Source organism: Thalassophryne amazonica, chromosome 7 (genome assembly GCF_902500255.1).
Source record: "Thalassophryne amazonica chromosome 7, fThaAma1.1, whole genome shotgun sequence".
Taxonomy (NCBI): Eukaryota; Metazoa; Chordata; class Actinopteri; order Batrachoidiformes; family Batrachoididae; genus Thalassophryne; species Thalassophryne amazonica.
Window position 1 is genome coordinate 57,020,704 of NC_047109.1, and position 26,449 is coordinate 57,047,152.

Genomic DNA, 26,449 nt, shown 5'->3' on the forward strand with positions numbered 1-26,449 from the left:
GGAAAATGACTCATTGAGAAGAATTTACCAGCAGGCAACTTTGTCCACCATCTCTTTAGACATGGTTCTTTCCACACAACCTCTGAGGGCAATAGATGAAGTTTTGATACAAACATTGAAGGTTTGTTGGTTGTTATCACTTTGTTGGGTTTTATCAGTTTTTGTCGTTGGTCTGGTGGATGTTAGTGAGGACAAGCATTTGAATGCATGTCTGCAGTCCACATTCTTTTTAATCCGGTACTTTCACATGAGCACGTGTTTCTTGCCATTTTCTTTCTCATCATTAACAGTTTAAATGTGCATTTTTAAAGGGAGAAATAATTTTTTTTTAATTTGCCTTTGGACATTGACAGGAAAGTTGAGGTTGCTCAGTCTCAGCATTTTCTGATATTTTCAGTCTTTATTACCTCCATCAAGGTTATGTTCCTACCTGTGTTAGGATATTAATAGAATTTTTCAAAATGTAATGAAAGTATTTTCACAAATCCTAGTGAAAAGCTTGCCTATAGCCTGGAATAGCAAACATTAAAATAGCAGAGCCAGGGTGCATTAGAAATAAAACAAAAATGCTTCAGCATTTTAACACAACAGAATTACGTTGCAGTTGGTGATACTGTTGGGCTCACTCTAAAATGCACCTGCCATTGCATCTCACTGATTCGCTTTTTCAGTTGGTTGTTTGTTTGCTGGCATTCCTGGGCTGAGAAAGTATCGACAGTTTTTTTTTAACTTCAGTTTCTTTAATATCTTATCAGTCTGTCTTGTTTTATTGTCACTAGGTAACAGTACCTGTGTGCATGAAGTAACAGTAAGGAATACAGTAATGTGATGTTTGATCCCAGTGACCTTGACCTTCACCTTAATGATTGACATCTGGCTTGCCTCGTCAGGGCAATTATGGAATCCACCAAAATGTGTGTCACATTTGATCCAAATTTGGGCAGTTTTGGGGTCAACTTTGATTGACATGCTACATTTGGTCAAAATCAATAAAAGGACCTGGCCAATAAACAGACAGGCAGCCATGACTTCAGCCTCAGTAATTGTCTTCTGGCATTTTTTTTTTTCTTTGCTGAGCAATTCTGGAACCCACCTCCAATTGTGTGCCAGGTTTGGTGCAAACTGGAGTGAAAAAAACTAATATCTTCTGTTTGACTCCAATGACCTTGACACCATTTGGCAAATTTGTACTTGCCTGGACAATACCCGAACTGTTTCATGTTTGGTGCAAATTGAGGTGAAAAATGTATATTAACACTTTTGACCCCAATGCCCTTCATCCCAATGATTGACTTGTGGCAAATTAGATCTCATTTGAGTAATTCCGGAACCTATCTGCAGATGTGTGACTTTAATGACATTGACCTTTGCCAAAACAAACCCTTTAAGGGCAGTGGCTGGCCATCATACACAGAACAAATCTGATGGAAATCGTCCATAGTTCCTGGGAGGAGCAGGGGGACAAACAGACAAATATTGCTGAAATTATCATCTGATTCAGTGCAGCATGTACAGTTTGTTACAAGCTGGAGACCACAGTAGCACTGTATGTTTTTCACCCTCTCTTCTCGATTTTAACAGTTATATTGAAAACCAAATGAGCCTGGAGAACATTAGTGAAACGGACCTCGTTTTCTACAGAGAGCTGAAGAACCTGTGAGTAATGCTTTTCTTTCATTACATTTCAAACAGAATCAGTAAGGGGCCCAGAAAGATAAATAAAATACATGCATTCCTCATACAGACACCTGCATCTACTCTATTATGTGCAATTCTAAAGACAATGTGTCGTTTTAAACAACATTACTGTAATCTGAAAAATGCAGTGTTTCTCAACACTGCACACTGAAAACAGCATTCAATAAACCGGAACCTACTTTCTGCTTAATCTATTTTATTTTTCTGGACTATGAAATTCAGTAATAATTTTGATTATCACTGCAGTCTCACAATCCAGTCATGTTGCCATAATGTTTTGTGAACAACATCTCAAAGCTTGTGAGTAAAGCCCCATTTCAGTTTAAAAACCTTTTGGAAATGAAAAATAATACACATAATATAAATTTTACTTCTTTACATTTCATTCTCTTGGTGTAAAAGAAATGGTGCATGTTTTAGTCAAAACTGGTTTCAAATGTCATCCCAGTTCAACACTGACACCAAAAAGCTCTATTTAGGAGCTCTATTTATGCATTTATTTCCTCTAGGCTGGACTATTGTAATTCATTATTATCAGGTTGTCCTAAAAGTTCCCTAAAAAGCCTTCAGTTGGTTCAGAATGCTGCAGCTAGAGTACTGACGGGGACTAGCAGGAGAGAGCATATCTCACCCGTGTTGGCCTCTCTTCATTGGCTTCCTGTTAATTCTAGAATAGAATTTAAAATTCTTCTTCTTACTTATAAGGTTTTGAATAATCAGGTCCCATCTTATCTTAGGGACCTCGTAGTACCATATTACCCCATTAGAGCGCTTCGCTCTCAGACTGCAGGCTTACTTGTAGTTCCTAGGGTTTGTAAGAGTAGAATGGGAGGCAGAGCCTTCAGCTTTCAGGCTCCTCTCCTGTGGAACCAGCTCCCAATTCAGATCAGGGAGACAGATACCCTCTCTACTTTTAAGATTAGGCTTAAAACTTTCCTTTTCGCTAAGGCTTATAGTTAGGGCTGGATCGGGTGACCCTGGACCATCCCTTGGTTATGTTGCTTTAGACGTAGACTGTGGGGGGGTTCCCATGATGCACTGTTTCTTTCTCTTTTTGCTCCGTATGCATCACTCTGCATTTAATCATTAGTGATCGATCTCTGCCCCCCTTCTCGGCATGTCTTTTTCCTGGTTCTTTCCCTCAGCCCCAACCAGTCTCAGCAGAAGACTGCCCCTCCCTGAACCTGGTTCTGGTGGAGGTTTCTTCCTGTTAAAAGGGAGTTTTTCCTTCCCACTGTGGCCAAGTGCTTGCTCATAGGGGGTCGTTTTGACCGTTGGGGTTTTTCATAATTATTGTATGGCCTTGCCTTACAATATGGAGTGCCTTGGGGCAACTGTTTGTTGTGATTTGGCGCTATATAAGAAAAAAGTTGACTGATTGATTGATTGATCTGACCACATGGCCTTCTCCCATGCCTCCACTGGATCATCCAGATGGTCACTGGTGGGCCTGGAAATGTGCTGGCTTGAGCAGGGGGACCTTGCTGCCCTGCAGGATTTTAAACCACAACAGTATCATGTGTTACTAAAGTAATGTTTGTGACTGTGGTCCCAGCTCTCTTCAGGTCATTGACCAGGTCCTCCTGTGTAGTTCTGAGCTTTCTCAGAATCATCCTTACCCCACAAAGTGAGATCTTGCATGGAACCCCAGACTGAGGAAGATTGATAGTCATAAAGTGTTTCTTCCATTTTCTAATAATTGCGCCAACAGTTGTTGCTTTTCACCAAGCTGCTTGACTATTGTCATGTAGACCATCCCTGCCTTGTGCAGGTTTTGTCCCTGGTGTCCTTAGAAAGCTCTTTGGTCTTGGTCATGGTAGACAGGTTGGAGTGGGATTGATTGAGTGTGTGAACAGGTGTCTTTTATACAGGTAAAGAGTTCAAACAGGTGCCATTAATACAGATAAAGAGTGCAGAATAAGAGGGCTTCTTAAAGAAGAACTAACAAGTCTGTGAGAGCTAGAATTTTTGTGGTTTGGTAGGTGATCAAATACTTATTTAATGCAATAAAATGTAAATTAATTATTTAAAAATCATACAATGGTATGAATTTATGACACAGTGGATCAAATACTTATTTGACTCACTGTATATATTGATCTACGCTTGTTGAATAAATGATGACTTTAGATTCTGTCTCTCACAGCTGAAGTGTACCTACAATAAAAATTACAGACCTCTCCATTCTTTGTAGGTGGATCAGATACTTATTTGCCTCACTGTATACACTGGCCCCATATGTTGCCACATGCACCCCGACACAAAACTGCCTTGGATCCTGGATGGTGAACCCCCCCTTCCACCCCCAACAAGTCCACCCCCACTTCTCAAAATGAATGATGTATCTACTGCAGCTAGATGAAATGTGAGAGTCCAAAAGGTATAAATATGGCAAATGCTTATACGCAAAATTCTAAAATAAAAAGTTTTAAATGGATCAACAACAGAATATGATGTACTGGACTGTGTACTGGCATCTTTTGTGTGAGATCATTATCACATGTATTGAAATTCTGAGTGGGTCCGGACGTCTTGGCTCTATTTGTCCCTCTAGCTGCTGATGGGACAGATCGCTCAACCACGAGGGGGACAGATGAGATCTCCATCTCCCACGAGTTCAAACAGGTGCAATTAATAAAAGGTAAAGGTAAAGGTAAAGAGTGCAGAATAGGAGAACTTCTTAAAGAAAAACTAACAGGTCTTTGAGAGCCAGACTTCTTGCGTCATGAAACACGTATTTCATGCAATACAATGCAAATTAATTATTTAAAAATCATACAATGTGATTTTCTGAAAACTTGCAAAACTGACAGTGGATCAAATGCGTATCTGACTCACTGTATACACACATTTTTTTTATCTACACTTGCACAAATAAATATGTTATGCTGAGGTTAAAATGAGTGATTGCATATCATTTAAATAAACTTTCCATTACCCAAAAACTTTGTCTCCACATCTTAATGAATATACTGGTAAGTGACAGGGTTGACATAAAAAATACACATCATTACAAGTTCCTCTGAAGAACATCAAACAACACTGTTTGTGATGATGAACAAGTTTTATCAGAGGGTTCCAAAGGTTTTAGTTCTGATATTTAACAAACTTCTCTTCCTCACAGGACGATCACAGCATGTAAGCTGAGGCTCATCTCCACCAGGGCCTTCCAGTACAACCTCAAGCTCCAGTATGTGTAAGTGTCCGTATCAATAAGGGATCATTTTCTTCCATGTTTTGAACTGTATGTGGGTTCAACCTATTTGTTCTTTTAATACTGAACAAGAAATCTGAGAAGCTACATTTCTTAAAATGCCTCATTCATTGCTCACGTGGATGTAACTTGCAAGGTTCAGTAAATATCCCCACTCAGGATTCAAGTCTTGCTCTGGTATGGAATATAAGCAAGTACATGTTGGGACAACATGAATAACTAAACAAATATGAAATAGTTTTAAAATGAAAACTCAAATATTAGTACTCTAATATTGTCTTAAGTGGAATAGATTGTGTAAGTTATGAAAATCCATTTTTAAGTAAAACAATATAGGTGACATACAATCACATAACCGACCCAAGACTAGACATATCTAGTATTTTACTGATATTCGTAACTTTATGAACTTTATGAATTTTTTTCTTTTTTTGCCAATATTTTTATTTTTTTATTTTATTTTATTTTGTTTTTGCAAGATACATACCAGTGTGAGCTGAACCACCTTGAACTGAAATCTTTCCACGACTGAATTTGTTTTAGAACATTACACTATTATTTCTTTGTGTTTCTGCCTCTCCACATGTAACAACGATTGAATGGAAACCTTCAAATCTGTCAATTCATCAGCGGCAGACCCTTATCATCCCCATCTTGTCCTCATTATTTTACTAAGAGTGTGCGACATGCTCGATGTTTATCTGAAAGACAGAGATGAGGTGGTTTGGATGGGGGTGGGTGAGCTCGAGAAATTGGAGAAGACATCCACCAGTCACCCTTTACTTGCTCACTTTGGTGGATTATCGACAACTGATGCATAATAAATACACTCCACTAAGGGTCCATTATCACTTAATCAATATTTCACTGTGGGGGCAAAGGGTGCAGGGTTGGGCGGATTATGGTGTGTGGCAGATGTATATCTGTGATTACGGATGACTGGCCAGACTGTACTTTGAACACAGAGGCCAAGTTAAGCCACATGCCTTTCTTCCTTTTTGATTGTCTCTATTCTTGATCCTCCAGGAATTGAAATTGTTGTGTAAAAATCGTTGCAGTATTAGGAACGGCTGAAAGATAAAGAGCTACTATTCCCTGCTCTGCTCTCCCCCTGTGGGCCCAGGAAGGAATCAAACTGGTAATGGATAAGCCCCAATGGCTAACCCATCTGACATGAACTTTGGGGAGCAAGTAAAACAAATAATTGAACTCATGCTGGCCCCAGTTGGCCCTGTCACTGTGAATATGTATTTCCTTCTATGTGTGCGCTACCCAGGGCTGTTTGTTGTCATATTATGAAGAGGGATTATTTACAGCCTGGTTCTTCTGTCTGAGGATCACTTTAAGAGCCTCTGATATTTAGTGGCTGTAGAAGGCTTACAAATATTGCATATTTGCTATGTTCATGATGAATTGTTTAAAAAAAAAAAAAAAACTGGTCATGCTGAATCAAATTTAATTTGATTTCTGCAAACAACCAGTAAGGACTGATCAACATCATGGGGTGCATACAATCAGTTTGGGAGCAGTAAATGCCCATATCCTCCTGACTACCTTCCTGGTAGTCAGGAGGATATACCTGGTTACCAGGATATAAAAATTTGAATTTTTTCCTGGAAAAAAAAAACAAAAAACACTGTGTGCACTTTCAAAATATGCATGGTGCAAATAACAGAAGGGATGATATATTAACATCACAATAAATATGAAGGAACTGTAAAACTAATGGTTGAATTTTTTTATTTGCATGTTCTCCTCCCAGTATTTTGTGCACTCAGGTAGACACACCCTAAACTGCATATGCATTAAGGCAAAGTATTAAGTCGACAATATGTGTTATTTTGCTCAGTTGAAAGATGCAAGGCTCAGTGCAGACCATTAGTAAATCAGGTTACTCATTTGTGTGCAGATGATGGAGATTGCACACATTTTTGTACATGCAAACATTTAGTAACTCAGGCTCGTAGTGTTTTAATATTCAACATATTTATAATTTGTATTTGACTTTGCTGCTTTTGTTTGTTTGTTGTTATTTATTGTAAAACCTCTGTCACAATGCAAATTTCTCCATTGTGGGATTACTATATTTTCTGAACTATGAGTTGAACCAGGTAATTGGTTGTACCTGTCCAAAAATGTGTCATGAAGAGTAAAAAAGCATGAATAAGTCTCACCGGTCTATAAGTTGCATTTGTTTTTGATAGGTGGTGCTACCGCTTCATGCAACAAGAAGCAAAATCAATTTAATCTCCACATTATTTATTTATAACACAAACACTGCATTTGTGAGCAGAAGCTATAAACTAAAAAAATCCACTTCTTGTCACCAATGAATGATAGGCTTATGCGGTGCATCCAGAAAGTATTCACAGCGCTTCACATTTTTCACATTTAAGTTATGTTACAGACTTATTCCAAAATGGATGAAATTCATTTGTTTCCTCAACATTCTACACACAATACCCCATAAGGATAATGTAAAAAAAAGTTTGTATTTTTTTTTTTTTTTTTTTTTTGGTTTTTGCACATTTAAAAAAAACAAAAAAAAAAAAAAACAAGAAATCACACATATTCACAGCCTTTTCAGTGAAGCTCCAAATTGAGCTCAGGTGCATCCTGTTCCCACTGATAATCCTTGAGATGCTTCTACAACTTAATTAGAGTCTACCCTGGGTAAATATTGTTGGTTGGACATGATTTGGAAAGCCACACACCTGTCTGCATATAAGGTCCCACAGTTGACAGTGCATGTCAGAACACAAACCAAGCATGAATTCAAAGGAATTGTCTGTAGACCTCTGAGACAGGATTGTTTTGAGGCACAAATCTAGTGAAGGGTACAAAAACATTTCTGCTACTTTGCAGGTCCCAATGAGTACAGTGGCCTCCATCATACATAAATGGAAGACGTTTGGAGGCACCAGGACTCTTCCTACAGCTGGCCGCCCAGTGACGGTTTATCTTTCAGTAGGACAATGACCCAAAGCACACAGTCAAGATATCAAAGGAATGGCTCTGTAAATGTCCTTGAGTGGTCCAGCCAGAGCCCAGATCTGAATCTGATTGAACAGCTCTAGGGAGATCTGTGCACCGATGTTCCTCATCCAACCTGATGGAGCTTGAGAGGTGCTGCAAAGAGGAATGGACACAACTACCCAAATATAGGTGTGCCAAGCTTGTGGCATCATATTCAAGAAGACTTGAGGCTGTAATTGCAGCCAACGGTGCATCAACAAAGTACTGAGCAAAGGGTGTGAATACTTACTGTACAAATGATTTTAGTTTTTTTTTTTTTTTTAATTTTATTAAATTTGCAAAAATAAAAAAAAATAAAAACTTTTTCCAGGTTGTCACTATGGGGCATCATGAGTAGAATTTTGAGAGGAACATAACAAAATGTGGAAAAAGTGAAGTACTGTGAATACTTTCCAGATGCACTGTATATATGTAGAGGCTGCCCTCTGCGCTGTGCTGTTTTGACTCTGCCCATTCACTCCCCTCGGGACTCGATATCACAATCCCTGTCATTGGAGGTGGACTCTCTAACCAAAAGGCTAAAACCCAGGGCTCTGGCATTGTGACTAGAGAATCTTTTTGAGGTGTTGGGGAGCTAGGTTTACTAACTACATATGCACAGCGACGCCTGCTGGCCTCCGTTACACTCATCCCCCTAAACTCACTCCCATCTGGGTCACGGCACCACTGTAGCAGCTGCACTCTGTGTTGTGTTGTTTTAACTCCACCCATTTGCTCCCCATGGGGACACAAACTCACGATCCCTGGCATGGGAGGCAGACTCTATAACCAGAAGGCTAAAACCCAGGGCTCTGGCCTTGCGACTGGAGAATCCTTTGGAGCTGGTGGGGAGTTAGGTTTACCAACTACATATGCACAGTGACTCCTGCTGGCCTCCGTTACATATACTGGACAAACCCTAGGTGACATCACCCACATGTTTTCTATGGAGACCTGGAAGAGCTGTTATGAAGCACAAAAAGTGCTGCTCTGGGTGTCACCATGCTGTAAGTGCTTACTCTAACTACATCATGACCAACTCATATTTGGATAAAGAGGTAGAACTTAGGTGACACCCTGTGTGATCTGAGTAGGGCAAATGAAGCCTGAACATACCCCTACCTTTAAGTCCAAACTAGCTGATCTCAGTTCAGTTGTTTATTCAATCATATTTTTGGGGATTGAGCGGTGGTTCTGTCATTGCTTTGGTCCGGGCTTTAAAAATTATCACCGGTATGTTCCTCAGTAAACATGGATTAGATGCTTAAAGTGCTGAAGCGTCCAAAATGAAATCACATGATCACTTCACTTGACACAGACATCTTCGGTGATCTGTTAGAAAAAAAAACACACCCAACTTGCCATATTGCTAGATATATTTGTTATAAAATGCTCAAAAGGAGAGACACAGTCTCACACGACAGCTACCAGGTGTGGCCAGTGACAAGCTTAGTCTGAGCTCCCACCTTGCTGTCACGCCCCTAAGCTAACAAGTTAATACATGTCATTGCACAAGGCACAAAACTCAATTTAACTTCTTGTTGCCACTGAACAGATGACAATAGGTGAGATAAATGTGCCATGCAACTAAATGTTTGAAAGCTCAGCTCCTTATTTATTTATAATAAAAACACTGCATTTGTCAGCAGAAGCTAACAAGCTCACTCACTTATCATCAACCGCTTACTCCAATTAAGGGTCACAGGGGGCTGGAGCCTATCCCAGTAGTCATAGGGCATGAGGCTGGGTACACCCTGGAAAGGACACCAGTCTGTCGCATGGCCACATATAGACAAACACATTCACACCTGCACACAAACCTACAGGCAATTTTTAAAGTTTCCAATCCAGCTAACCTGCATGTCTTTGGATGTGTCAAAAAGCTGGAGCACCCAGAGGAAATCCACACAAACAAGAGGAGAACATGCAAACTCCATATAGAAAGGCCACAGGTGGGTTCAATCCCATGACTTTCTTGCTGTGAGGCAACAGTGCTAACCACTAAGCCACCGTGCTGCCCAAAGCTAATTAATGTTATTGTATGAGACACAAAACGTGAATAAACTGCTTCTTGTTACCACTGAACAGACAATCATAGGTGAGATGAAAGTTTGAGGACTCTGGTAAAACATTTGTAAAATAGCCTTACCATGCCTGCTTAGCCTAGCTGACCCGCTGCTGTTCTTGTTACTTCACAGAGTCCAAACAAGGGGAGAACAAAGTAGTATGAAAGTTATATTCCCTCTTTTTATTCCAGAGTGAGGTCTCTCAGTTTGAGAGCATGATTTCTGAAATTCACTCATACTCCAAGACACAGGGTGTATGTCCATTCAGGTCTGCACCCCTCTAAGGTCTGTGTCCCATGAAACTCTTCACACTTCAGCCCTTCAGACACAGTGAAGGCCACAACAAACCATTGTGAAATGAGATAAGTCTAGTACAAGAAACACTTTGCTGTGGTATCATTCCGTTTCTTTCACCCCTGCCTCCTGTCACCTGGAAACTTTGTCAGCTGCACATGGCAAGATAACATAGAGGGCATAACCCATAGTTTAGTAATCATTTTTTTCAGTATTTATTTATGCATTATAAACAATTATTACTAATTTACAATTGCACATATGGAGCCTAAAAGTATCTTGTTTTTATTAGCAAAAAAACTGTTTCTTCTTGAAAAAAAGATGCAAAATGACTCATGGGATTATTGGGGCCATGAAGGATAGGCCTGCTGTTCAGGCTACAAATGTCAGCTGCTTCACAAGCAGTCTTTGAAATGGGACAGTTGAGGGGCACCGCTGATGACAAACTGCTGACATCTTTCTCATGCTGATCTTCTTGATTTAGCATCCAGTTTAATGGTGGGTTCCAGAGTACGACTCGCAATATCTCATTCAGTATAGAGGACAACTTTGGCACATGTAGACAGTGCCATTTTGTGACCATAGATGATAATGCAATATTTTTTCATACATATATCACTTTGAAATCTAAGTTGCAGAACTAAACTAGCAAAAAACAAACAAACAAAAACTGCATACTTATTGTCTGGAAAATAACAAAGAATTATCTTATCTTGTCTTGTCTCGTCTTAAAGGTGAAAATATCCAAACAGATTAAATTATCATGAGATAACAAAGAATAAAAGAAAATCCTCAAATTTTAGTAACTTGAACCAGAGAATGGAAAATTTGCTTATTAAATTCACTCTAAGAAAAGAAATGCAATATTTACTTATTGTAGTTGTGTCAACCAGTCAGACATAACTTGACTGTTTAAACTGGAAACAGAATATTCGATTAATTGTAATACTTTGTTACAAAGGGAAACAAGATGTTAAATAGGAAACAAGTTGTAACAATGAATTGTATATTCTGTTTTCACATTTAAACAATCAAGTTCTATGGGACGCATATTAAGTAAATATATTATTGTATTTCTTAGGGTGTTGTTTAAGCCATTAATTTATGAAGTAGTTGTAAATTTCCTGTTGGTCATTGATGTTTTTCACAAATAAGTGACATGCATGATTAATTTATATTTTCAAATTATTAATTTTGAAAACTAAATAAAAGTAGGTTGCAAATGCAGTTGTATAAGGTAATTTCTCTGTATAGCGGTGCAGTGGTCTTCTTCCGAAAAGTGTTTGTGACTGTAGGCTAATCACATAATGTACTAAACACCAAGTAAACACATGGTGCGGCTGTACAAATGTAGCTCCCAGCTGGTGTGAAATACTTGCTAAGGTAATTGATCAGAACCCATTTAGATGCATTAAGGTTTTCCACAGAGCAATTCCAAGCAGGTATACGTTGTTCTGAAAGAGTGCAATCAAATCACAGCATGAGTCAGGTGCACAGCACGACTGCACCAAACCAAAAGCACATTTTTATTTTGATTCTTTCTCTTTTGTTCATTATAATCTTTTCATATGCTAAGAAAATTAAGCACTAGGCATGTTTGTATCAGAAGTACTATTTCAGTCTCATCAGAACTACAGCAAAATAAAAAGAACTTCCAAACCAGCAGAGGTTGTCATACCTAAGACAGAAAGTAAGAAAACAAAGTCAATTTTTGGAGACTGTCAGTGCATCTCTCCACAAATGTGTATAATATGTGTTGTTGTCTCTCAGGAACTTGGCATCAAACTCTCTGGAACACATCAGCTGGAAGGTTTTTCATTTCCTCCCTCTGCTCAACCTGTGAGTAAATTTGTTTCTCTGTTTCAAAGGTGACATATTATTCACCTCTCACATGCTAGAGTGGCTTAATTGAGAGAGGAGCGACATGACGAGTCAAAAAAAAATGGCCACATGACTCATGGTGCCATCTTAAGTTCAAAATAACATTTGCTGTTAATCTGTCTGCATGGAAATCCATCCGTGTGGGATGGAAGCCGACATCATCGTCAAAGCTTTGAAGGTAAATTTATTGTTCAGTCCCATGTACACTAATGTACAGTAAAACTCACCGGAACCGTCATCGTATAAACCAGATATTCACAGTCACCGGACAAAAAAGTCCCAAAGTTTTTGTATTGTTTTCCATGTAATAAACAACATATATAACAGATTTTGTACAATGGATTTTTTGCTCACATCAGATAAAATGTCCCATCCGATAGCAATGTGTTTCCATTAAAAACCCCTCACATGTGTGACCGGAGTCATTTCCATGATTAAAAACTCGACCGTATATTTTTTTCACACCGTGCTCAGACTCGGACCTGACGTGCACCTGTTTAATCAGATACAGCAAAAGGCTGTGATTTGACACTTTTCTGCTTTCACTGCGTCTGCCAACGTATTTTAATAGTTTTTACACTGCGCACGCTGATTAAAATGGATCAGAAAAGTCTGCACATTTACAGCACAAAGTCGGTAAAAGAGGAAATTGTACAGCTTACCATTGATTTGGAGGTGAAGATTGTAGAAAGAAAAGCTTGTTGAGGGTTAAATTAGTCAAGAATAAAGCATAATCCAGAGACGGAGAACTTTAAAACTGTCATGCACGTCATTGCTTAACACGGAGTTACAGAGTTACAGAAGCATAAATCAGGCTTTAATTAATTAAATAAATCATCATAAATTGTAAATTTATGTCAATTTGATAGCTTAACTATTTTTATATTTATTTTGATAGTACCTGCACCTGGATGTGTTGCTGTATATGGTTAAATGATTTTAAAAAATGTTGGAAAAAAAAAAGAAGTTTCATTCAGTAGTTTATTGCAGTTGGAACCAAAAAAAACGCCCCCCAACTGTTGTTTTTACAGAACTCTCCCAACGCTTTCCATAATTTGAAACATGTAGCTCATATAATATGTCCAGACTGAAATGTACGTTATTAAACACATTAATAAAAGTAGCTGTCACCATTGACAGTGTTTTGAGTGATGTCACATATTATTAAAGTGACTTTAGCTTTACTGCTGATGGGTTCATCAATAACAAGTATCAAGTGTTTCAGACAGACAGACGGTTGATATTTGTGCTCTTTGTATTGCAGTGGAGTTTGAAATGTCAGTGAAACATTGATTTCCAAGGTGTTTCTGTCAGATTTCATCTTCTTCTACCTTAATTTTTCAAATTAGATTGACAGAAGATCATTACACAGTAAAATCACCAGTGTTAAATTAACACTGCAAGTGTACATATGGTCCCACTCTGGCCAGAGTGGGACCATATATTCACTGGCAGTGTTAATTTAACACTGTCAGTGTCAGTTTTACACTGGTGATTTTACTGTGTACTTAAAAAATAATTTAACCACTGCTTAAATGGGCAGAAGAAAAAAAAGAGTCTATTTTAAAAGTGGGCATGGCTCAGTTTTCTGAAAGTGTGAGTGACAGAAAAACTTTATTCATGGAATGAAAGGTTCTTGTTCTTCCTTAGTTTGTGTTTTTCTCTTTCATAAAAAATGTCTTCAGGGTTTTGAGAGAGAACCCTCTGGTGTGCTCGTGCGACCTGCACTGGCTGCAGCAATGGCAGCGTCATGAACACACAGATGTCGACAACCACATGTTGGAATGTATCTCCGGTGACCAGGGAATACCCCTCAGCGCTTTGGTGCTAAATAACTGCAGTGAGTTTGGATTATAAGAAGTTCATTGAACTTCATTTTCCAACAATATTACTTTGTTCGGTAATTACATCTGTGAAATTGCTTCGGAAAAAAAGACCTTCAAAGTCAATGGTGTGACAGTTTTGCGGGCTGCAGAAGATCATTGTTAAACTTTGAAATTAAAGACAGTGACGGGGAACATTGTCACAAACACGGCCACACCAGCATTGTTATTTTAATTAAATACATGAGGAACTCTTGTTGCCAGGAAACATATAAAGAGAAATGCTTCCATGGGGTAAAAAAAAAAAAAAAAAAATAGGGTTGGTACGATTCATGAAAATCATTACTCAACTAGTCGAGTACCATTAGTCACTGACTAGTCGATGACAAAATTTGACATTGATTGTATTAAGTGAATTTTTAATCTTCCTGGTGAAACTCAAATGTGACATTTATTTGAACAAATATAAGCACAAAATCACGAATACAAAAACAGCATTAGCATGAAGACAATACCTGCATTCACTAAGGGCCCTGTCCCACTGGCGTTTAGGAGGATTTGCGCATGAAGTGAGGAGACAAAAGCTGAGCGTCCGCAAATGACAAATGTCCCGGGGTGGATCAGCGAATACATGAGGAAGAAAAGCGGATATAACAGGGAACAGAAGCGAAGGGGACCGCGGAGGCGCCCCCATGAGGGGCACAGCGGCCGTGATTCACTCGCTCCATCCGTGCCCACTCTGTCTGCATGCACGACATACCATTTGCGACCGTGATGTGGCCGTGCTGGGCACGAGTCATATCTGTTTTGCATGCTGTCCCGGTCCGCCGCCAAGCCGCGCCAACCCGTCGGTTGCGGATATCAGCGGATGACAGGGGATATGTGGAGCGTTGGTTGTGTATGTCCTGCGTATGTCTTCAATATGTGTTCAGGCAGTGATGCGGATCTCATCCGCAGCAGGATTTCTGAGCCGCTCAAAAATCCTGGCTGCGGACATACGTGCCTCTGCGGATGATCATGGACGTGTTCGGATGGCGGCCGACTCATACAGGAATGTTACACAGTTATTGCGGTTGTTTGGCGGATGTGGGCCACTTTTGTGCGCATTCCATCCGCAAATCCTCCTAAACGCCAGTGGGACAGGGCCCTTATTAGGCATAGACAACCCGTTTAATCTGACTAATTCACCTGCCAAGGTTCACACACTAGTCGACTAATACAAAATAATTGACTAGTTGGATGTTAGCTAGTTGTAGTTGACTATTGCGACTAGTCGTCCCATCCCTAAAAAAAAAAAAACAGCTTGATTCTACCAATTGCCATAATGTTGCCTGTGCTAATTGTGCTAATTGTTACCTCCACCAGTGTTGAGTTGTTTCTTATCACAGATCTGGTCTGGTCTGGTCTGGGAGCATGTGCAACTGTTGCATGTCACCACATGCACCACACCCCAGAGCCACACTGGGTCTTGGATGGCAATCACCCAGGCAGACAACTGGTCTATCCCCATCTCTTGAGAGGAGCCATCTATCTGTAGCAGCCTAGTGATATGTGGGCGTCCCCTTGGTGTCCTCCTCGACTTTGACTCACTGGATCACTTTGTGCACTGGATCATGCTCAGGGAAGTGCACCAGAAAGCTATAGTGTAGTAGCTGATGTTACTTCACAGTGATATCAAATCAAATCAAATCAAATCTATTTTATTTATATAGCGCCAAATCACAACAAACAGTTGCCCCAAGGCGCTTTATATTGCAAGGCAAAGCCATACAATAATTACGGAAAAACCCCAACGGTCAAAACGACCCCCTGTGAGCAAGCACTTGGCGACAGTGGGAAGGAAAAACTCCCTTTTAACAGGAAGAAACCTCCAGCAGAACCAGGCTCAGGGAGGGGCAGTCTTCTGCTGGGACTGGTTGGGGCTGAGGGAGAGAACCAGGAAAAAGACATGCTGTGGAGGGGAACTGAGATCAATCACTAATGATTAAATGCAGAGTGGTGCATACAGAGCAAAAAGAGAAAGATACACATAGTGCATCATGGGAACCCCCCAGCAGTCTAAGTCTATAGCAGCATAACTAAGGGATGGTTCAGGGTCACCTGATCCAGCCCTAACTATAAGCTTTAGCAAAAAGGAAAGTTTTAAGCCTAATCTTAAAAGTAGAGAGGGTGTCTGTCTCCCTGATCCGAATTGGGAGCTGGTTCCAGAGGAGAGGAGCTGAAAGCTGAAGGCTCTGCCTCCCATTCTACTCTTTAAAACCCTAGGAACTACAAGTAAGCCTGCAGTCTGAGAGCGAAGCGCTCTATGGGGGTGATATGGTACTATGAGGTCCCTAAGATAAGATGGGACCTGATTATTCAAAACCTTATAAGTAAGAAGAAGAATTTTAAATTCTGTTCTAGAATTAACAGGAAGCCAATGAAGAGAGGCCAATATGGGTGAGATATGTTCTCTCCTTCTAGTCCCCGTTAGTACTCTACCTGCAGCATTTTGAATTAACTGAAGGAACTTTTAGGACAACCTGATAATAATGAATTACAATAGTCCAGCCTAGAGGAAATAAATGCATGAATTAGTTTTTCAGCATCACTCTGAAACAAGACCTTTCTAATTTTAGAGATATTGCGCAAATGCAAAAAAGCAGTCCTACATATTTGTTTAATATGCGCATTGAATGACATATCCTGATCAAAAATGACTCCAAGATTTCTCACAGTATTACTAGAGGTCAGGGTAATACCATCCAGAGTAAGGATCTGGTTAGACACCATGTTTCTAAGATTTGTGGGGCCAAGTACAATAACTTCAGTTTTATCTGAGTTTAAAAGCAGGAAATTAGAGGTCATCCATGTCTTTATGTCTGTAAGACAATCCTGCAGTTTAGCTAATTGGTGTGTGTCCTCTGGCTTCATGGATAGATAAAGCTGGGTATCATCTGCATAACATGAAAATTTAAGCAATGCTGTCTAATAATACTGCCTAAGGGAAGCATGTATAAAGTGAATAAAATTGGTCCTAGCACAGAACCTTGTGGAACTCCATAATTAACCTTAGTCTGTGAAGAAGATTCCCCATTTACATGAACATGATATGATGAGACTCATCTGAGAGCCTCCCTAAGTAACATGCATTTGACATGAAATCATTCCAGTGGTACTCAGGGATCCTCCAAAGAGACCTCCTACAAAAAATATCTCATCATGTAATTAGGTAAATGGTTACCATCCATAGCCCGAAAAACTTGGAACTTCTTTCTCCTGCAAAGGTTGCGGCATCATCAAACACCTCTGTCTGGGGACCTTATGACTCCATAAGCTCTTCCCATGTGTTTCTTGATCTCTGTCATGGAGGACCCAGAGACATGAGAGACATGAATGTCACTGCTGAGATTTGTTTGACACTTTCACAATGTGTAGATACACTTCTGATGGCAGAGTCGAGGAGCTCATTAAAAGCCAGTTAATACAGTTCAGGTTATATGATCGGTTCATCTTACTGTCCATTCATAACTACAACCCCTGGCAAAAATTATGGAATCACCGACCTCGGAGGATATTCATTTAGTTGTTTAATTTTGTAGAAAAAAAGCAGATCACAGACATGACACCAAACTAAAGTAATTTCAAATGGCAACTTTCTGGCTTTAAGAAACACTATAAGAAATCAGGAAAAAAAATTGTGGCAGTCAGTAACGGTTACTTTTTTAGACCAAGCAGAGGGGAAAAAAAATATGGACTCACTCAATTCTGAGGAAAAAATTATGGAATCATGAAAAACAAAAGAACGCTCCAACACATCACTAGTATTTTGTTGCACCACCTCTGGCTTTTATAACAGCTTGCAGTCTCTGAGGTATGGACTTAATGAGTGACAAACAGTACTCTTCATCAATCTGGCTCCAACTTTCTCTGATTGCTGTTGCCAGATCAGCTTTGCAGGTTGGAGCCTTGTCATGGACCATTTTCTTCAACTTCCACCAAAGATTTTCAATTGGATTAAGATCCGGACTATTTGCAGGCCATGACATTGACCCTATGTGTCTTTTTGCAAGGAATGTTTTCACAGTTTTTGCTCTATGGCAAGATGCATTATCATCTTGAAAAATGATTTCATCATCCCCAAACATCCTTTCAATTGATGGGATAAGAAAAGTGTCCAAAATATCAATGTAAACTTGTGCATTTATTGATGATGTAATGACAGCCATCTCCCCAGTGCCTTTACCTGACATGCACCCCAATCATCATGACTGTGGAAATTTACATGTTCTCTTCAGGCAGTCATCTTATAAATCTCATTGGAACGGCACCAAACAAAAGTTCCAGCATCATCACCTTGCCCAATGCAGATTCGAGATTCTCACTGAATATGACTTTCATCCAGTCATCCACAGTCCACGATTGCTTTTCCTTAGCCCACTGTAACCTTGTTTTTTTCTGTTTAGGTGTTAATGATGGCTTTCGTTTAGCTTTTCTGTATGTAAATCCCATTTCCTTTAGGCGGTTTCTTACAGTTCGGTCACACACGTTGACTCCAGTTTCCTCCCATTCGTTCCTCATTTGTTTTGTTGTGCATTTTCGATTTTTGAGACATATTGCTTTAAGTTTTCTGTCTTGACGCTTTGATGTCTTCCTTGGTCTACCAGTATGTTTGTCTTTAACAACCATCCCATGTTGTTAGTATTTGGTCCAGAGTTTAGACACAGCTGACTGTGAACAACCAACATCTTTTGCAACATTGCGTGATGATTTACCCTCTTTTAAGAGTTTGATAATCCTCTCCTTTGTTTCAATTGACATCTCTCGTGTTGGAGCCATGATTCATGTCAGTCCACTTGGTGCAACAGCTCTCCAAGGTGTGTTCACTCCTTTTTAGATGCAGACTAACGAGCAGATCTGATTTGATGCAGGTGTTAGTTTTGGGGATGAAAATTTACAGGGTGATTCCATAATTTATTCCTCAGAATTGAGTGAGTCCATATTTTTTTCCTCTGCTTGGTCTAAAAAAGTAACCGTTACTGACTGCCACAGTTTTTTTTCCTGATTTCTTATAGTGTTTCTTAAAGCCAGAAAGTTGCCATTTGAAATAACTTTAGTTTTGTGTCATGTCTGTGATCTGCTTTTTTCTACAAAATTAAACAACTGAATGAACATCCTCCGAGGCCAATGATTCCATAATTATTGCCAGGGGTTGTAGGAGCACAGAGTGCATTTTTTCTTTCTCTTTCCATTTTTGTGACAATCACAGCTTTTAGAAGACTGCATCATACCTAGCAATGGGGTCAACCTACTCCTTGCTCAGAGTTGCTCTCAGACACTTCCTGGATCACTCTTAGGCTAAGATTCCTTGTTAGGAATCTTTAGGCTAAGTTGGGAGCTATCTGTGAGGACTCTGACATTCTTTGTGAATACAGGCCCTGGATCTTAGTCTTTATAATTTCCAGGAAGTTTGCAAACCCATAAACTTCAAGTACCCATTGATTCCACAAAGATCACAGCATCATCTACAAAGTCAACGTTTCTTGTTGACAAGGGCACCTAAGATGCTGGTCTTTCTTAAACTGGGTCAATGGCTCCAAATGAAAGGCATCAGGGGGCTGATGCATACCCTGTTAGCTTTACATACCACTATATAAATGTAGACGTAAATACACATATGTCTATAATGGTGTTTTGACTATGTATGACTTCATCATGCCCTGCGATAGACTGGTGTCCTGTCCAGGGGGTGCCCTGTCTCGTGCCCTATGACTGCTGGGATAGGCTCCAGTCCCCTCACTCCCACCCCAATGACCCTAAATTGGAGTAAGTGGGCAGAAGTGAATGAATGTGTGACTTCATCGCATAACGTCTGTTCATACCAATCATTCACAACATTTTGCTGATCATATATGCTTAATCCCCCTGCCTTCTTGGCTATTGAGATATAGCAAAAATGTTTGTTTGGACTATGTTTAAAAACATTAACACACATATTACAAGCTAAAAATTAAGTTCAAGTATGGATACAATAAGAACAGTACATTTTTCCAGTTACTGTGATTTTAAATATTTTTGACAGTGTAGATTAAGGTCTGTCTAACGGGTTCCCTTCAATCTATTCACTTATTGCACATAGGTCTGCCTGAAGTTACTATTCTACCATCCAACAATAAGATTCAGGAAGGAGGCAACCTGACATTTGAGTGTCATGTGACAGGAAGTCCCACTCCAGCGGTGAGATGGAGAACTGATCAACTTCACTCTCACTTCATGATCCAGGTAACAGACAATACTCTTTTTGTGGCATTATTTACTATATTTTACCAGTGGTTACAACAAAAATATAAACGCAACACTTTTGGTTTTGCTCCCATTTTGTATGAGATGAACTCATAGATCTAAAACTTTTTCCACATACACAATATCACCATTTCCCTCAAATATTGTTCACAAACCAGTCTAAATCTGTGATAGTGAGCACTTCTCCTTTGCTGAGATAATCCATCCCACCTCACAGGTGTGCCATATCAAGATGCTGATTAGACACCATGATTAGTGCACAGGCGTGCCTTAGACTGCCCACAATAAAAGGCCACTCTGAAAGGTGCAGTTTTATCACACAGCACAATGCCACAGATGTCGCAAGATTTGAGGGAGCGTGCAACTGGCATGCTGACAGCAGGAATGTCAATCAGAACTGTTGCTCGTGTATTGAATGTTCATTTCTCTACCATAAGCCGTCTCCAAAGGTGTTTCAGAGAATTTGGCAGTACATCCAACTAGCCTCACAACCGCAGACCACGTGTAACCACACCAGCCCAGGACCTCCACATCCAGCATGTTCACCTCCAAGATCGTCTGAGACCAGCCACTCGGACAGCTGCTGGAACAATCGGTTTGCATAACCAAAGAATTTCTGCACAAACTGTCAGAAACTGTCTCAGGGAAGCTCATCTGCATGCTCGTCGTCCTCATCAGGTCTCGACCTGACTCCAGTTCGTCGTCGTAACCAATTTGAGTGGGCAAATGCTCACATTCGCTGGCGTTTGGCACGTTGGAGAGGTGTTCTCTTCACGGATGATGCGAAGGAGATGTGTTGCACTGCATGAGGCAAATGGTGGTCACACCAGATACTGACTGGTATCCCCCCCAATAAAACAAAACTGCACCTTTCAGAGTGGCCTTTTATTGTGGGCAGTCTAAGGCACACCTGTGCACTAATCATGGTGTTTAATCAGCATCTTGATATGGCACACCTGTGAGGAGGGATGGATTATCTCAGCAAAGGAGAAGTGCTCACTATCACAGATTTCGACTGGTTTGTGCACAGTATTTGAGGGAAATGGTGATATTGTGTATGTGGAAAAAGTTTTAGATCGTTGAGTTAATCTCATACAAAATGGGAGCAAAACCAAAAGTGTTGCGTTTATATTTTTGTTGAGTATAATAATACAATAACATGCTTTTGGAGGGCAGTATTTTCAGAGGCCCGACGATCACGCCCAGTTGCCCAAAATGACAGATATTCGCCCGAGTTAGATGGGGGCGAATATCTGTCATTTTGGGCGACGGCATGGACGGAGGGACTCAGAAAATGCATACCGCACGAAAAATGCATGTTATTTGCATTATTATCACTTTACTGAGATACACAACATGTAACGCGTACATAAAAAGTTGGCTCACTTTAACTTTTGTCGTGTCAGCTGGCGCGTGCTGCTCTCCAAATTTGGCAGTGCGTCCTCATCAAGCTGGCTGCTTTGGCTACTGTTCATTGTCATACTATCCATGAGAAAATCATCCAAAATATCCATATTGGGACCAACACACACTTCTCGCCTTTTTATGTTTTTGTCTGCGGACAGTTCTTGGGCCGCGCGCTATGACGTCATTTGTTTATGCACAGCGGGTGGGTACAGCCAGGTAGCGTGGACATAAATCTACACTACCGGCCTAGCAACGCCTCGGTAAAGTGATAATAATGTGAAATAACAGACAAACTTTACTGAAGTATACAGTGAATATCGAACCATGATAAATATGATGTTATGTCAAAGTTTAGTCACCTAAAACAAGTGACCTCAATAATTATCTCTAATTGAACTAATTATAATCAGCTGATTTATTAGGTAAATGGAACAAATATGTGGTTGGACTTTTATTTTCTGAAGCCGGAGTTTTCCACCACTGATTAAATGTTAGAAAACCTTGTGTATTATTTATTTCTAACATAAACACCTCATTAGTGTTGAGAAGCTAACAAGCTCAGTTATGTTATTGTATAAAGTACAAAGAACTCAAGTAAACTGCTTCTTTTGGCCTATTTGACCAAGTCATAGGTGAAGTAAATGTGCAATGCAGTGTTTGAAAACTTGGTGCATGGTTTATTTATAACACAAACACCTCAGACAGATGATTATGTGAGAAGTAAATGTGCAATGTAGTTAAATGTCTCCAAACTCAGTTCATTATTTATAATAGAAACACCTTGCATTTGTTTTGCGGACCTGCTGTTGCTGTTCTGATCTGGTCTCACACAGTCCAAGCAAGTGTGGTGGTGAGAAGTATGAAAGTTCTATTCCCTCTTTTTATTAAAGGCCATGGTCTTCCAGTTTTAATTTCAATTTCAATTTATTAATTTATATAGCACCAAGTCACAACAAAGTCGCCCCAAGGCGCTTCACACAATTCATAACAACACAAAGTAATTTAAAGTCAAAATTAAAATCAAGAAAAGCACAATAAAAAGATAAAACACAGTAGAATAAAAAGATTTATTACCAAGTACACAGTAAGTACACAGTAAAATCACCAGTGTTAAATTAATACTGACAGTGAACATATGGTCCCACTCTGACCAGAGTAGTAGGACCATATGTACACTGGCAGTGTTAATTTAACACTGTCAGTGTTAGTTTTACACTGGTGATTTTACTGTGTAAGTTTTCACATTCAAGGAATTTGATCTGGTGTCACTGTAGCATAAACAACAATAAAAAGAAAAGGAAAAAAATACTTCTGTAAGACAAAGGAGTCAAATAGACAAACCTATGTTCACTGTCAAATATGCATAACAGAATGGGGCTGTGCAAAGGCATGCAGATCTATCTATCTATCTATCCACACACTGTAAAATAAGGAATTTGTAGTTTATTACATAATCCTATAAATCACTGTCTTGCTCCTCTTTACATTTGTGATTTCTGGCTTGATGAGGCACATTTCTCAAACCACATTTTTGTTTCCAATTTGTACTTAAATTTCATTTGCTTCTTGTTTCATTTTTCTAATTCTTTTTCTGTAAACATGGGAGAGCATTGTTGTTCAACTTTATTATGTTTGCAGTGTGCTAAATAAAACCCTACTGACGTAGCGGATATTGGATAACCTGTACGCGCTGTAGCTATGACCTAGCTAAGGTCCATGGACTTTCTGACCTCTCTTGCTTGTGTGCACTGCAGGAGAGAGTCTGGGCTTCAACAATAGAGCTGATCCTTCACCTCACCAACGTTTCTGCCAAAGACAACCTGCACAATCTGACTTGTGAGGCAGAGAACCAAGCTGGGCCCGGGGAGGAGATGGTGCAATTGGACATTGAATGTAAGTGGCTGCAAAATATAAGTGCACTCCTGAAGGATCATAGATTGAATACAAGGCATCGGGCTTAATGGAGGTTAGGGTGAGAGCACACTGTGGCCATTTTCTTGTGCATGCAGGGCAGACAGCTGGAGAAAAGGAAAAAGGCACTGCACTGATTTTTTTCTAAATGCCACTTTTTTCCAAATACATACGTGCTCCCACCATGCACCTAATGGAGCTTTCTGTCATCTGCCACTCACTCTGGCCACTACTGAGAAATGTTCAAATAATGTGAAAAGTGCAGCAGAAATGCTTTGCCCTTTAATTCAGGGATACAATGAGAGGACAAAGGAAAGCAAACTTGGCTCACTCTGCTCTTAAAGAACTCCTTCACCTCATATACACTGCACTTCTAAATTAGAAGTGCAGTTTGACCCAGGAGGGTTGCTGTTGTTTTCTCCTTTCATGCGCATTAGTGCATCTCAGAGTTGAAGCACTGAAGAATGACAGTACCCAGTGGCCCCACACAAGAACAGTCAGATGCATTAGTGATGATACATTACTGAAAATACTGCTCAAACAATATCATATATCACCAAGTCAGTGACAATCATTAGAAAATAAAGCCAAAAAGAGCAGGGGCGCCAATCAGCTGAAGCCAAATGCACGAGCATCAAGGGACAGATAATGAACATCAGGAAAATGGGACTGATAACCGCGCTAAGATCTGATTTGAGCTGGTGCTAATGGACTTTTCCCTCCTACTCCGGAAAACCGCTTCATCCGCAGTGATTGGCAGTCTGTAAATGCGTTAGTGCAGCTAATCTATGAACATCAGCCCCCCTGGTGGACGGACACTCGTTAACCGCAAGACCTTTAATTACTCTTAATTACCTCCCAGAACAGTGGGTGTTTACTGCAGAGTGCCTCCGTGCCATTGAGTCACCGTTTTGCAGCGGCTTTCCCTTCATGAAAAAAAAAAAAACTCCAAACATGCTCTTACAGCACTGGATTTTTATGATTTCAGCTTTAACGGAAATGAATAAAACAAATCCACGCAAACACATCATCAGAAAAGTTCACTTCTGCAAAACTACGCCTGGTATTATTCTTACAGCAATTTTGTGCATAATTTTCAAGAACTTGCAGTCTCTAATTAAACGTAATTCTAGTTTTCCTTTTAACCCGTGCAGTAAAATGGCTCATGTAAGATTATTTGAGGTCGCTAATGGATGATTAGTTAAATGTGATAAATAGTGTGCCTTTTCTTTCAGGATAAGATGTCAAAGCGCTGAGTAAAGATTATCTGAACAAAGAGGCAAATGCCTCAGTATCCCCTTAGTGCAGCACTTTCTGAGGCGGGGTCATGGGTTAAGAGCAGCAGAGTGGCTCATGCTGAAAAAGGGGTTTGTGCACTTGAGAGTCATGTTTGATCTAAATGAGGCCATTTCCTGTAACTTTATGTCCAGCGGAGCTTCCAGGTAGCTCTTGTGGTCAGGGCCACAACGATGACCAGGATTCATTATTCATGGCAGGTCAGCACAGGTTTGCAGTTCAGATGGAGAACATTGATTCACGGAAACTCAGAGCAAACCTAGAGGTCTAAGCACTGACTTCATGGTTGGTTTATACCCAACCCAGTCTCACAGATTGTTGTGATTCAGCAGCACAAAATATACATAAATCTATTGGTTTGTCATTTTGTCAAGAAAAGTGCTAAATTTTCATCACGGCAGCACAAATTCATTCTAATTTATTCCGTGATGGGTGCACATAATTAAAAGTGCAGTGGGGGGGGGGTCGGTGGCAGTTAAGGTTAGGGTTGGGGTAGGAGTAGGGTTAGTAATAGTGAGTTTAAAAAAAAAACCGTCACGAAAATTTGAATCATTTTGTGATGGGAGCAAAAAAAAACTTTCATGGTGGGACAATGCAGTTTGATGACCTTGAATGTATGGAGACTTTTTAAGGTGAAGATAAAAGGTGCAACTAAATGTGTGCACTCCACCACCTCCCCATGTCTCACCCGAATAAATAATATGATGACAGATTTAGTAATCAATCTGCATGTATGACAAGACCACCTCTCATGCAGGCAGAAATGAGCGTGATTGGTTGTTTTTATTTGCACCGTGGACTGTTTTGTGAGCACAAAGAGACACTGATTTTCTTTGCATCATGTGCCACTCTTTATAAACGATGAAAAACACCATTTACACAAGTGTTTGTGTTCACACAAGATTAATATACTCCAAGGCAATCATAGGTCATTTCTGTTTCATAATTGTTTTTTTTTTTAAAGTAAGACAAAACTGGATGAGCGCACTCATTCTCATGCTGCAGATTACTGAGGTTTTCACCCACTTCCACATATAAAACCACATGTAACCTGGCCCAGCCAAATACATATGCGTGCACAATCAATCATGCTGCATCCATAAAGTTTTCATGGAGGGAAAGGAAATATTTTTTGCGGCTTTGTGCACATATGACTCACGTTCATTAACAGTGGTGGACACAGCTAACCGAAAAGTTAGCTCCGGTAACCATTAAACCTCTAACTGAAAAGTTAACTTTTATAATGCTAAATCAATAAACCACTAAAAAAATTAGCAGACGTTACTGCTAACCGCTAACTTTTAGTATTAACTCGGTCGCGGCCACATCGGATGACACTGTCGGCTACCGATAAGCCAATTTTGAGTTTAACTGCCACAGGGGCTGCTGGGTAAATTCAAAGGTGGTCACGAACACAAAATGAACGCATGAAAAATAAATACAGCGGGGAAAATAAGTATTTGACCCCCTGTCAGTTTTGCAGGTTTTCCCACCTACAAAGAATGGAGAGGTCTGTAATTTTTATTGTAGGTACACTTCAACTGTGAGAGACAGAATCTAAA

At 39.9% G+C, this 26,449-nt stretch overlaps 1 protein-coding gene across 1 annotated transcript in view; it reads left to right on the forward strand.

Moving 5' to 3' along the window:
* ntrk1 (neurotrophic tyrosine kinase, receptor, type 1) overlaps positions 1-26,449 on the forward strand; it is a 137,659-nt gene that overhangs the window by 43,333 nt on the left and 67,877 nt on the right. Inside the window, 6 exon segments of the mRNA XM_034174252.1 lie at positions 1,582-1,656; positions 4,823-4,894; positions 12,058-12,126; positions 13,854-14,008; positions 20,110-20,252; positions 23,435-23,573. Coding sequence (XP_034030143.1) covers positions 1,582-1,656; positions 4,823-4,894; positions 12,058-12,126; positions 13,854-14,008; positions 20,110-20,252; positions 23,435-23,573 — 653 coding nt within the window.